At 37.4% G+C, this 13,589-nt stretch overlaps 4 protein-coding genes across 5 annotated transcripts; 2 read left to right on the top strand and 2 right to left on the bottom strand.

Moving 5' to 3' along the window:
* The first annotated feature begins 524 nt into the window (after positions 1–524).
* On the top strand, positions 525–1,573 carry LOC112098253 (putative disease resistance protein RGA4). The gene has a single exon (XM_024183954.1). It carries the CDS (start codon positions 651–653, stop codon positions 1,569–1,571), a length of 921 nt encoding a protein of 306 aa, XP_024039722.1. The 5' UTR covers positions 525–650; the 3' UTR covers positions 1,572–1,573.
* A 49-nt stretch (positions 1,574–1,622) lies between these two features.
* Positions 1,623–3,790, top strand: LOC112098251 (putative disease resistance protein RGA3). 2 transcript variants are annotated; one of them, XM_024183950.1, is made up of 2 exons: positions 1,623–3,575; positions 3,774–3,790. In XM_024183950.1, exon 1 carries the CDS (start codon positions 1,634–1,636, stop codon positions 3,527–3,529), a length of 1,896 nt encoding a protein of 631 aa, XP_024039718.1. In that variant the 5' UTR covers positions 1,623–1,633; the 3' UTR covers positions 3,530–3,575; positions 3,774–3,790. The 2 variants fall into 2 exon arrangements, with proteins under 2 accessions (XP_024039718.1, XP_024039717.1); XM_024183949.1 differs by lacking the exon at positions 3,774–3,790 and adding an exon at positions 3,730–3,745.
* Positions 3,791–5,713: 1,923 nt separating this feature from the next.
* LOC18040365 (DNA excision repair protein ERCC-1) lies at positions 5,714–9,409 on the bottom strand. The gene is made up of 9 exons (XM_024183953.1): positions 9,072–9,409; positions 8,878–8,974; positions 8,384–8,487; positions 7,708–7,807; positions 7,431–7,507; positions 6,981–7,080; positions 6,763–6,834; positions 6,610–6,678; positions 5,714–6,414 (listed from the first exon to the last, which is right to left on the bottom strand). The coding sequence occupies exons 1-9, from the start codon at positions 9,314–9,316 to the stop codon at positions 6,094–6,096; spliced, it is 1,185 nt and encodes a 394-aa protein (XP_024039721.1). The 5' UTR covers positions 9,317–9,409; the 3' UTR covers positions 5,714–6,093.
* Positions 9,410–11,950: 2,541 nt separating this feature from the next.
* Positions 11,951–13,270, bottom strand: LOC18042561 (E3 ubiquitin-protein ligase ATL6). Its single transcript, XM_006433199.2, has one exon. It carries the CDS (start codon positions 13,179–13,181, stop codon positions 12,027–12,029), a length of 1,155 nt encoding a protein of 384 aa, XP_006433262.1. The 5' UTR covers positions 13,182–13,270; the 3' UTR covers positions 11,951–12,026.
* Positions 13,271–13,589: the final 319 nt, after the last annotated feature.

Raw genomic sequence — 13,589 nt, 5'->3', positions numbered from 1 at the left:
ATTATCAATTAATTGAGTGGAGACAGTCTCTCCCTTACGAAATGTGAGTGGAGCAGGCACCCCTCGAATATTAGAGAGGGTTTAAAATATCTGGGCATATACTTCAGTGTGTCAATGTATGATGGTGGTCCCAGTTATATAGTATAATTATAAATATTAATTGTAATGCCTGATGTAATGTCAGTAATATCTGTGCATAACAGACTTCAAAAAAAAAAAAAAAAGATTATTTGATTTTTTACACTTCACGGTCATAGTTAGAGTTATACTATTATTCTGTGCAAAACTTGTTCATAGTTTAATCGAACATTCATTCTTTCCTTTGAATTAATTATGCAAACTAACGAGTCATATTTAAAAAAGGAAAAACTTAAAAAAAAAAAAAAAAAAAAAGAAGAAGAAGATAGTCAAGGTATTCTTTTTAACTTTTTTCTCTTTCTTCAACTTGTTGATATACCGCGTGAATCGCGGATGTAGGACCTAACAATATTTCGTGTCCACACTGGCCATTTTGATTGCAGCACTATAAGAATTGAAAGAATACGGCAACATTTTCACCACATTATCATCTCCTTCATTTCTTTCAGCATTAATTACTTTTGCTACAATTCACCATCAATTTCTTCTCTCTCTCTTTTTTCTTTTTCACCATGGTTGATGCGATCCTTTCCCCTATCTTGGAGCAGCTGACTTCAATGGCAGTCCATGAGGCAAAGGAACAAGTGAGGCTGGTAACGGGCGTCGGAAAGGAAGCGGAGAAGCTGACCCGCAAACTCCGAACCATTCAAACTGTGCTCAATGATGCTGAAAAAAGGCAAATAAAGGAGGAAACAGTCAGACTCTGGCTCGATCAACTCAGAGACGCATGTTACGACATGGAAGATGTGTTGGGTGAGTGGAACACTGCAAGGCTCAAACTGCGGATCGATGGAGTGGATGATCATGAGAATGATGCTCTCGTTCCTAAGAAGAAGGTATGTTCCTTCTTTCCTGCTGCCTCTTGCGTTGGCTGCAAACCAATTTTTTTACGTCGTCGCATTGCTCTCAAGATGAAAGACATCAATGAAACTCTTGATGATATTGCCAAACAAAAAGACATGTTTGGTTTTGCTGTGAATGTTATTAAGAGTAATGAGAGAGCGGATCAACGAGTACCAAGTATCTCCTCAATTGATGAGTCCGAGATATTTGGTAGAGAAACACAGAAGAACGATCTGGTTAATAGGCTGTTATGTGAGAGTAGTGAAGAGCAGAAAGGCCCCTGTGTCATCTCACTTGTTGGGATGGGGGGCATAGGCAAAACTACTCTTGCTCAATTAGCCTACAACAACGATGATGTTAAAAATCATTTTGAGAAAATAATATGGGTCTGTGTGTCAGACCCGTTTGATGTGTTCAGAATCGCCAGAGCAATCATTGAGGCTCTAACAGGTTCTGCCCCTAACTTTTGTGAGTTTCAATCTCTCATGCAACATGTTCAAGGATGTGTTGAAGGCAAGAAATTTCTTCTTGTCTTAGACGAGTGTGGAATAAAGATTACTCTAAATGGGGACCATTCTACAATTGTTTAAAGAATGGTCTCCACGGAAGTAAAATTTTAATTACTACACGTGATGAAACAACTGCCCATATTATGAAATCAACTGACATTATCCCAATTGATCTTTTGTCTGAAAAGGAATGCTGGTCAATATTTGAGTCATTAGCATTTTTCGGCAAGTCCATGGAGGGATGTGAGAATTTAGAAAAAATTGGTCGAGAAATTGTAGGAAAATGCAAGGGCTTACCTTTAGCTGTAAAGACCATTGGTAGTCTTTTATGGTCTAAAAACACTGAAGAAGAATGGCAGAATATTTTAAAGAGTGAGATATGGGAACACGAAGGGATTGAGAGAGGTCTATTGGCCCCTCTGTTGTTGAGTTACAATGAATTGCCCTCTAAGGTAAAACATTGTTTCTCATATTGTGCTGTTTTTCCGACAGATTTCGAAATATGGAAGCATGAGTTAATTAACCTATGGATGGCTCAAGGTTACCTTAATGAGAAAGGAAACAAAGAGATGGAGGACATAGGTGAAGAGTATTTCAACATTTTAGCTAGTAGTTCATTTTTTCAAGAGTTCAAAACAGATGGTGATGGTAAAGTCTATAAGTGCAAAATGCACGATTTAGTGCACGACCTTACCCAATTTATATGCAGGAATGCATGTTTAACAGTGAAAATTCCTGGTGGTGAAGAGTCAATTATGAGTTCCTTTGACCAGAAAAAAGTTCTTCATTTAAGGTTAACTATAGACAAGGGGACTTCAGTCCCGATAGCCATTTGGAATAATGTTAAGAGAATGAGACAATTGCGTAGCCTCTTGGTTGAAGGTGATGAATATTCACGGTCTAGCAAAGTCCTACCTCAATTATTTGATAAACTAACTTGTTTAAGGGCATTAACATTACAGACGGATGGCTGGTGGGGTTTTCATTTCATCAAGGAAATTCCAACAAATATAGGAAAATTGATACATTTGAAATACCTTAATTTGAAAGGTCAAAAGAAGATAGAAAAATTACCCGAGACGTTGTGTGAGTTGTATAATTTAGAACGTTTAGATGTTAATGATTGTCGAAATCTTAGAGAATTACCTCGAGGGATTGGGAGGTTAAGAAAGCTGATGTATTTACACAATGCGCGGACTGCATCTTTAAGATACTTGCCGGTAGGGATTGGGGAATTAATCAGGCTTCGGGAAGTGAGAGAGTTTGTTGTGGGCGGAGGGTATGACAGAGCATGTAGCCTTGGGTCTCTTAAAACGCTTAACCTCCGTCGACAATGTAGTATACGTGGGCTGGGTGGTGTGTCAGATGCGGGGGAGGCTAGAAGGGCTGAACTTGAGAAAAAGAAATATCTCGTTGAGTTGGGACTTCATTTTGATCAAGCTGGGAGGAGGGAGAATGAGGAGGATGAAGATGAACGGCTTCTTGAAGCCTTGGGACCACCTCCTAATTTAAAGAAATTACGGATAAATGGATACAGAGGGAGGAGGAATGTTGTCCCCATAAATTGGTTCATGTCATTAACCAACTTAAGGGATTTAGATATCCGCGAGTGGAGAAATCGCGAGCATTTGCCTCCTTTAGGAAGATTGCCATCCCTTGAATCTCTTCTTATTTTTGGAATGCAAAGTGTGAAAAGAGTGGGTAATGAATTTATGGGAGTAGAAAGTGATACGGATGGCTCCTCAGTTATTGCCTTTCCCAAATTGAAACTGCTCAGATTTTGGGGTATGAGCGAACTGGAAGAGTGGGATTTCGTGACTGCAATAAAGGGAGAAATCATAATCATGCCACGTCTTTCTTCCTTGACTATTACGAATTGCCGTAAATTAAAAGCACTGCCCGATCACCTTCTTCAGAAGTCAACGCTCCAGAGATTGGAGATTTGGGGGGAATGTCCTGTTTTAAAAGAACGTTGCAGAAAGGAGACAGGAGAGGACTGGCCTAAGATCCGCCACATTCCCGAAATCTCCATTGGCTGAAAGCGCGCGGCTGCAATTAGTCAATTACAATCACCCCCGGCCACGGGTAACTTCTTTCTTTCTAGATCTCCTATGTTACTTAAAAAAATTAATTAGTTGTTATTTTTTTTAATCCAATTTAGAAATTAATTATTATAAGTGTGTCGTCAATTCCTTTGCTCTCTGCTTAATGAAATATTAAAGAAACTTTTCATTTTCAGCCAATTAATTAACAAAATATTAATTAAGAGCGGATCGAAAACAGACAGACGTGGGAGTGCATGAGATGAAACGTCTAGTCCAACAGTGAACAGAGCCAACAGGGAAAGGAATCAAATTAACTCTGGTTAGTAATTGCATATGCTTTCCTTCTCATTTGGTCTCTACTCTTCTTCATTAATTTGCTGATGCCTGTCCAATTGTTTATATTTATATGTATAATTACGTCACCAAACCATTATAATTAGATATATTTGTCTAACTGATTAATTTATTTTGTTGGGGAAAACAATATTTTCAGCCAAAAAAGGAATTACGTAAATGGCGTAACAGAGCAGGAATTGGAGGACGGGCGCGTGCTTTTTTACTCTGTTTTATATATATTTTTTCAGTAACTTGTAATTAGGTATTGGATTCTCTCTCTCTCTCTGTCTCTTTTTTTAAGTTGGTGAGTCTTGTATTTCTAAAGAGAATATGAACAAGGGAAAGCACAAGTCTAAGAGAGCTATTGTGAGGCTCAACTGCTGGGGGTTGATTGATTTTGAGGGTTGAGATCGGTTTCTTTTTGTTTTATTTGCATTTGAGAGGCTATTGTTAACTTTGTACACCTTTTTATCACATACTGGATGATCAGTATCACCATTGTGAATGTAGACATATTAATTAATATGTCAAACCACTTAAATCTTTGTGTTTTCTCAGAGTTTATTGAATTATTTAATTATCATTACCAAATCTTATAACCGATGGCGAAATTAAAATTTTAGTTTCACATGGGTCATGATTTAAAAATAACAAACCTACAAGGATCATAACATAAAAATGGCGAATGGTGAGGCTATAAAATTTACATAAATATGAGTCAAATTCAGTTGTTAGATAGCAAAACAAAGTAAATAATTACCCACAAACTATTAAACAGTTAAAATATGTTTGGGAAATATTTTTTGTTTTGATGTTTTATGTTTGCGTAAAAAATCACAATCACTTTGTCGTCATCTTTTCATTCTATTTCATGGCAACTATGGCTCAAAAGCCACGTCTCAATCCTAAATCCTAAATGAACCGTTAATATTACTGAAAAACCTAATACAGAATTCCATCAGTGCATATGAACCTGGGGCTGTAGTATGTTCCAAGGGTTGGGCTGTTCGCCCATTAAAGCGGTACGTCGTGAGACAGTTCGGTCCATATCCGGTGTGGGCGTTAGAGCATTGAGAGGAGCATATGATTAATATCTATTAGTATCTATCACTACAAATTCAGTGATATAGCTCGCCATACATATTCATTTATAAATCATGATACACTTCGCATAGGTTCTATTTATATATGGATGGATTTGTTATTTGGATATTTTTTGTACCAACGATGGGGTTAATTATGCAAAAGTAACTTTCTAGCTTGTCTACTTGCGACGCAAAATTCAGAATCAAATATTGTTCACGATCTGCATATGAAAAAGAAAACAAAGAGGCAACCATCAGTCCTATTGGATCATCACTATCTTATTGGCTCAAACTTTGACAGAACGAATCCTCAGAAAAGAATCTTGTCATATGTTATGTTAACAAGCACTTGTATGTTCCTTTTTTCGTGAAATTTGCAGTGAAAATAACTTTTTCTTTTTCCACATGCAGACAGTATATACACCAGGAAAAGAAAATGACACTGGAAAATGCTGGAGAAAGTAAAAGAAACATGCAAGTCCAAAATGTGAAAAGGAAAAAGAAAATGTTAAAAGAAAAAGAGGAAAAAGAAGAAAAGAATAGAAAATTACAAACGTCTGTTGTACTAGAAAGATTATATGGCAATAGCAGTAAGTTGTCGCGATTCCAGCAAATTTCAATGCTGTAGCTAGCCCATCACTTTCATTCATATTCAGGATAAGAACAGAATCAAAATGCAATTATGTGAAGCTTTCTGGAAAGATGGGAAACTTGTGATTGATTACTATGATGTGGCAAATTCTAATTCACACAAATCTTCACCATAATCCAAACAATGGGTTAAACTTTGCAGCTTCAGAGAATCCAGTGATATTGTAACAGCTAAAACTATAAAAATTTATACATACATATAAATTAAGGTTTTGCACTTACGGCCGTGCAGCTTTTCTCAACCCTACAAAGTACAAAATTTTACTAGGTGCACAGAATTTGCTAAAGAATTTCCTGCCTGCCTCCATCAACATCATCTAAATAGGGAGGATGGAGAAGCCAGTAGATATGCATTGTTAATGAATGTGTTAGTTCTGCTGCCATGCTTCTTTCACAAGTATGCATTATACATTCTCAGCAATTCTCCTTTTAGTTACTTGCTTTTAAGGTTATTGTGAATTTTTGGAGGAAAAAAAAAACGATCACTTAGCTGTCCGGTTGACCGGAATTGCTATTTTCAGTGCCTGAATTGGAAACACTTGTTTCCCCTACCTGAGATGAACGGTTTTTCTTCTTACCAATTTTATCAGCATACTTGGCAAATGCAGCAGATAGGGCTGACTTCACAGTTGATTCAGTTTCTTTCTTCCTACGTTTGTTTACGTCTTCTGTGTCTTTCTCCACTTCTGTTACTTCATTCACAGAGGAACGTTCAACATCCTTCTGGGAAGGAGTTTCCGGAATAGGAGGGTGACTGGAAACTACACGCTTAAATGGCTCGTGAAAAGTGTCATACAAGCGTTTAACCTGATCGGGGAACAAAATGAAAAAGTAGGTAGGTTTAATAATATGCAAAACATAGAACCCTTTAAATAAAGACACTAAAAATTGCCATAAATTTATTCACAATCAGTCAGTTGATAGCATACAGAAGTGTATCACACAATACAAGGACAAAATTCCATCAAATGACACGTCTCTCTTTGGAGACGAACAGAATACCTTGCGCTCTCCGATGCCAGGGCAACGAGCCAGGTCTTCCATTGATGCATCCATGATATGCGAAAGAGACTGCAAAAACAGATGTCCATTAGGCCCACAGGAACATATACAAACCCCAGCACATAGACTAGTGAATAAAGCAAGGAAGCATACCCCAAATGTAGACCCTAGGGTGACAACATCAGTCTTGTTGACACTCCGAACAGATGTAAGGGCATGGGTTAGCTACATTAAAAGAAGCAGAATCTAAGATTAGTCACTCCAAAAAGTAACGAATTAGTAACACACTAGCTATTTGTCCTTGAAGATCCGATTTTTGCCAATGCAAACATAAATTTATTCAGTGCCAGAAACCTCAAAAGTTAAGATACCCGCGATAAATAGTCGGTATCCATTTGGCCTTGGATAAGGTCTGCTGGCTTGTTCTCATAGACTTTTATAGTCTCTAAGTAGCGACCACATTCCTCCAAGCTACAAACAAACAATTTTGAAAATTCAGTCACAAAAAAAATATATATATATTTAGCCTGATCAACCCCAATAAACATGTTTCTTAATTTTTATCATAATCAAGTCACTTGAAAAAATACTCCAACTTCGTATACAACATCAAATCCCAAAGTGCAAAGAAACCACAATAGCACATTGTTGAACAGAAGATTTATAAAGTATGTACACAATCTTACTACATTGCCATCATAAAAAAGAAGTAAACAGTATCAAACAATGACAGCAGTGTTGAAGTCCTAATTCCACCACCAATATCTTAGATATAATCTTATTCTATAACAAAAGGGAAATTAAAAAAATAAAGAATTTACCTCCAAGCACATAACAGGGTACAATCATGAAGCAGTGCTGTCTTAGTAACTTCGAGTAAAGGCTTAACTACATCCTCCTGAACCCCCCCCCCCCCCCCAACCAAAAAAAAAAAAAAGAACAGTATCCTTAATCTCATATACTGAAAATAATAAATAAACAAGCAAGTGACATAACTTATTATTGCTTCCTAGGTTCCAAATTTCATTTAAAATAATTAATCCAGTCAACTACTTAAAAAGGCATAAAAGGATTGTCAGTTGACTAAGAGATGCTTACCACATCAACATGGCATAAAACAATGCGTAGCTTGAAGTTCTTTTGTAATTCCCTTATACGGTAATATAGGTAATCTGGATGCAGTAGATGATACCGAAGACTGTAACAAGCAATTACTTTGATGAATTTTGGAGCATAAGAGCATATTTCAATTGCAATTAATACAAATATCAACAAGATGTTTAACACAAACTCAGTTGGAGTATTCCCAAAGTTGTTCCATAAGCAGACATATTAAAGCCAAATGGATTACTTAATGCATAAATTGCTAGTTGGGTTATGCCACAGCACATATATCATCCTTTACTTACTAATTCCATTGAGAAGCGAAAATCCAGAATAAAAACATGCATATACACATGATAGAAGGTATCTTGAACTGAAGTGCAACCATGCAAGCAAGACTAAATATCAATCTTTTTAAGCATATAAGTACGATCTAAACTGGATTTCAGCTTAGCAAAATGATCAATTTGTAAGGATTGTCGATTATTTTACTTCAACAATTCACCAATACCTAAAACTTTGCTGATTCATAATACTAGCTGAAACCGACAGACTACAAAGCAGTTTATCTTTATTAGTAGTTTAACTATTGGATGTGAAATATAGCACAAAACTATTTTCATCATGTTTACACAGAATGACAAGAATGACATTGTTTAGAAGTTCAAACCTTAGATAAAGAGCACATGAGTTCTGCCCAACCAAGTAGTCACAAACAACATCCGCAAAAGCCCATCTCACATTTCTTATATACTTCAGCAAGGGATTACCCTTCTGCATAAGGAGAAAAAACTTTCACAATCGAGCTAATTCTTGCAAATCACAATTTAATCAATCCAAACCGCTCCTAACAATTTCATTGGAACACAAACAAAACTCCCTGAGAAGCTTCCATTTTGACGAGAAAAAGGTAAAATCAAAAGATTCTATGATTAAAGTCGTGAAAATTCTACAAGTTACATAAATGGAGGGGTTCACTCCAAACTCTGGAAAACTCCAAGCTACAGGAAAAAAAGGTCATGTACACATAGCCAAAAAGCTAAATTGGATCCCAAGTTTTCATTTTTTTAGCTAGCCTTTCTCTAAATATGCTCAAGAAACACAAGGGAACACAACAAAATTAGACCTTTTATACAAATTAAATACACAACTAAACAACCTCACCTGTCTTTGACTGACAAGAATTGCATTACGGCTCTGAATGGACTGTGACGAAGAAGCTGAAGCTGAAGCAGTCCCCACATTCTGTTCACCACCTTGACTGTAACAAACAAATAAACACACAATTCCCATAAACAAAAAAACAACATCAGCATCAAAAAAATTTTTAAAAAATATATTTTTTAAAAAGAAGAAACCTTAAAGTGGGATTCTGGGAAGTGGTTGGTGGATTAGCGGGAGGAGGAGGAGGAGGATTGTAAAACTCAGAGGATTTGATGAAAGAGAAAGCTTGAGAGAAAGACTGAGATGGGGTGAAGAGATTTTGTGGCGGGTTCGTTGCATTTATGACTTCTTGGTATGATGGTATTGTGATTATTGTTTTTTTCTTGTTCTGGGGAGGCTGTGCTTTTGCTGATTCATTGTTTTGTTCTTCGTTTTCCATCAAGTTTCTACCGTTCTTTAGGTTTGCAGTGAACGAATTGGCAAGAGGGGGGGGAACGGTTGTCGCGAAGGAGGGGATTTAATGATATTTACTAACATTGTGGGGACTTGTATGTATTTTGGCAATTCGGACTTAAGTAATGTTTACCACAAAGGTTGGACTAAAATGAATAAAAGGCATTTCCTCGACCGAAGCCGCCTTGTCGTTCGTTAACGTGAGTAAAAGTCGCGTCGTTCTCATCTTACACATCCAACAAAGTCCATGGTTACACAATCCATTACAATTTTTTTTTTTTTTTTTTTTTTTTGAGAATCAAAGTCTAGGAAATTAAAATTATGGTTATATTCTATCAATAATCAATCTTCAAAAGCCAACTTTAAATTATGATTAAAAATTTACCAGCGCTGTCAAGTAACTCAACGATACTCAATTATTTGTATGTCGTAATTGAAACGGAAGCTACTACGTAAATAAGCACCCACATCATCGTCCATTTCTTTATTCAGAAAAAAGGTTAGTGCTAATTAACAAATTAGACGGTTGCCCAAGCTAATATGCTGCTTCCAAGAAATGACAAAAATATTATATCAATATCCAGTGCTTAAACTTTAAATAATTGAAAAGGAAGCAGACAAGATCAAACAATTTGATCCAGATACAAATTATTCTTAGTATTCAAATTAGAGTAACATGGGGCACAAACAAGCTTGTATTATTTTTTTCATTCCAATTATAAAATAATAAGCACGTTTAACTAAAATGTGATACAGGATATTAAAATTAAATTAAAAATTGCGGGAGGTGGGTGGGAGAGGGGAGTAAATGTGTATGTGTATGTACACATATATTGGGTTTACATGACACGTATAAAGTGTTTATTTAACTAATAATATAATCCTGGTAATTACGTGACATTAAGAAAGGAAATTAATTAATAAACCCAAATGGTAGATTTCAATGATCTTGAATGTCTTTATCATACTTGAAAGAGGGATTGAATAATTGTAGGTAGTAAGGGCGGCCCCTAAAAATTGAACGCACACGTGCAATATGAGTGCGGTGGGGCATTTTCTCATGAAGTTGCTTTCATTTCATCATCAAGAAATTTCGAGACCAAAGTAACTATTTAATGATGCTCAAATATTTGTATATTTATATCCGAACGAAGCAAACACAAAGCAGCCATTTCATCATTGATTGACTGCTTATTTAAAAAAAAAAAAAATTATTGCATTATTTGCCTTATAGCTAACTGGTTGTTGTCAAATTAGAAATTTGATAGAACGATAACAGAGGGGTCCAAGGAAATTGCACGGAAACAAAAATGGGGGAGTAGAAAATTGGCTCAAATTTTCACCTTGTAAGAATTTTTTTTTTCTTATTGAATTTTAAACTTAAATGCCATGCATGCTTATAGCCCCGTACTTTTTTTTTTTTTGATACACTGATGTATTACAATCAGAATTCTACTAATCTTTATAATTAGAGATCAGTCATGACTCTTTTGATTAATCATATTACAACGTAACTCGAAAGTCAACTCTCACGATTAATTCTATTATAGCACAGTCTGAAGGTCAATCCTCACGATTAATCCTATTGCAGCACAGCCCGAAGGTCAATCCTCACTTAAAACTGGAGGGGATTACAGTGAGATCGATTCTACTTCAACGTGAGGAGACAAATAGACCCCTAAACTTAAAGCTGGAAGGAGATCTACACTCACTGTTAATATTAGAGAGAAATCGATTTTACCGCAATGTGAGTAGACAAATAAAACCCTATTATATAGGAGAGTCAAGTCCTAGTGCTGGGACTCGAACTCATGCGCCCATTGGCTCATAACCTCTTACATTAGTAAGTTAACATTCAATTGTAGTGAAAGTGCATGTACTTATATATTAACTAACACGAAAGCAATTACGTTCGAAGTTGGACCCATCGCAATTATTCTCTAAATGTTTGACAATTCGGATTTGCAGTAGATTTTGTATTATAACATCTGTGTGTGTTGTAACAAATTTTGAAAAAAAAAAATTCAATGATATTAATTTTTTATTTATATTTTTGAAAAATGATGCTCGGTAATTTGTGTATTAATCTCAAACTGAAGCAAGCATACGCAGCCGCATCATCATATCAATTTATTTTATTCTAGAAAAAATCCGTGCACATCCACAAATAGACCGTTGCCCTAGCTCATCGGCTACTCCCATGAAAATGCCAAAAATAAATTATTTTTATAATATCCCTTGATGTTTGAATAATTGAAGTCTTTCTAGAATCATTCAACATCAAACAATGTGATTCATATTCAATTAATTTCTTCCCCTGTATTCAAATCACAGTAACATGGGGTTCAAGCCAAATATATTATATAATTACAACACCACTTTTTTTTTTTAATCATAATTACAACAATACTTTGACAATAATTTTCATGTATTTTAATTATCTTCAAAGTAAGGCCTAGTCAAATTAATGATCCATTTTTGTGATTTCTCTTTTTGCTACAAAAGAATTAAATGGAAAGTTCCTCATCTTTTTCAAAATTGACTTCTTCTTTCAGGATTGTCAATTATCATACATTGATCTTTAAAATTAAATTATACAAGAAAAAAATGAAGAAAAAAATTTAAAGATTATACAAATCTAGACAAAAGTGGTATTATTAAAATTAAATTAGACCTAAAAAAATAAAATATGCCGTTCAAACGGGCGGTCGACTCGACTCACCCGACGAACCAGCCGGTTGAACCGAACTACTTTGCGCATCATCGGCCGCTACTTTTGTAGTCTTAAGCGATGATGCTCTTTGGAAAAATGGCGGTGCCATGCTAAACACCCACCGGTCTGATTTGAAAGACCGGTCCAGCCACCGAGTATTTCTCCCTCTACTACTACCTTCACCTCCTCCGCCTGGTCGGTAACCCCTCCTTGAACTAGCTTCCCTGGGCAAAACCACCAAGCTATTGGACCGGTTCAGCTCCCGGTTCATTATCTGTTTCCTCACATCAACCGGTAGTCTCAAAGTGAACCGCTCGGTATCTTCACCTGGTTGGACCAAGGAATGCCCGGTTGAGTGAGACCGGGGGAATTTTCGTGGCCTCCCGGATCTTGAGCCGCGTGTACGGTTCCTATTAAGCGTTTGATTAGCAAAGTTGCCGCTGATAACTTGAGGTTCCGGTGGTTGTGAACATTGTGCCTGTGGTTGTGTTTCTTGTGGAGTCTCTGCTGCTACCGCGGCGTCGTTTTGGGCCTCGAGATCCACCTCGGATGAGCCCAGCTCACTGGGTTGAGGAGTTGTCTCACCGGGTTCAGAGGCCAAATTCGAGCGGCAAACGGGACACGTGGTGTGCGATTCAAGCCAGGCGTCGATACACTCGGGGTGGAAGACGTGGTCGCATTTCGGGATCAAACGCAGCGTTTCGTCGTCCTCGAACTCGTTCAGGCAGACGGCGCACTCGAGCGCGCCTTTGCCGACCTTCAGCGTCTTGACGTCGGAGTAGACGAAGGTCGGGAAAGTGTCGATGACCTCGCGGTCGAGGCCACGGGCGGCGCCGCGCCTGGAGCGGTTGCCTCCGGCGCCGGAGGGGCGGATGACGGAGTTGCTGGAGTCGGAGCAGTGGCGGATGTAGATGGAGAAGAAGCCCATGAAGAAGAGAGCCGAAATCAACACGACGATTATTATGGCGAGTGAGGGGCTGAATTTCATGTTGGAGTAGGGGTCGACGGAGCCCGGGGACTCGGGGCTGCGCTGGGCGAGCGAGAGGGGGAGCGCGTTGGCGACGAGGAGCATGAGGAGGAGGAGAGAAAGGGGATTGGTCCCATGTTTCGCGGAGTAGGGTAAGAGTCGTGACCCCATTATTGCATGAGATGTGGAGAGAGAGTTGGAAAGAGAGAGAGAGAGAGCAAGGAGGCGGTGAGATTTGTGAAATGTATTTGGAGACTGGCCGAGGAGAATATATATGAGAGACAAACAGAGAGAGCGTGTCGGACAAGAGAAAGAAAGAAAAAGTGAGTGGGAGATGGTGGGCCCCATTGGCGAGAAATTATTGTACTGTCCACTTACAACAAGTTCAAAGTTCAGAACCTTGACTCTTTTCTCTTGTAATAAATTTTTACCTTGGTCGATAACTGATTTATAACTTAATAATAGGTAATTATATAATTGATTAATTTTTTTTAATATATTATTAACAGCATCATGTGCTATAAAACTTTAACACGAACGAAATAGTAAATACACCATCAAATGATCAAAAATATTATA

This window comes from Citrus clementina, unplaced genomic scaffold, assembly GCF_000493195.1.
Source record: "Citrus clementina cultivar Clemenules unplaced genomic scaffold, Citrus_clementina_v1.0 scaffold_5, whole genome shotgun sequence".
Taxonomy (NCBI): Eukaryota; Viridiplantae; Streptophyta; class Magnoliopsida; order Sapindales; family Rutaceae; genus Citrus; species Citrus x clementina.
Note: the sequence above shows the minus strand (reverse complement) of the source record. Positions and strands in the feature narration are given on the sequence as shown.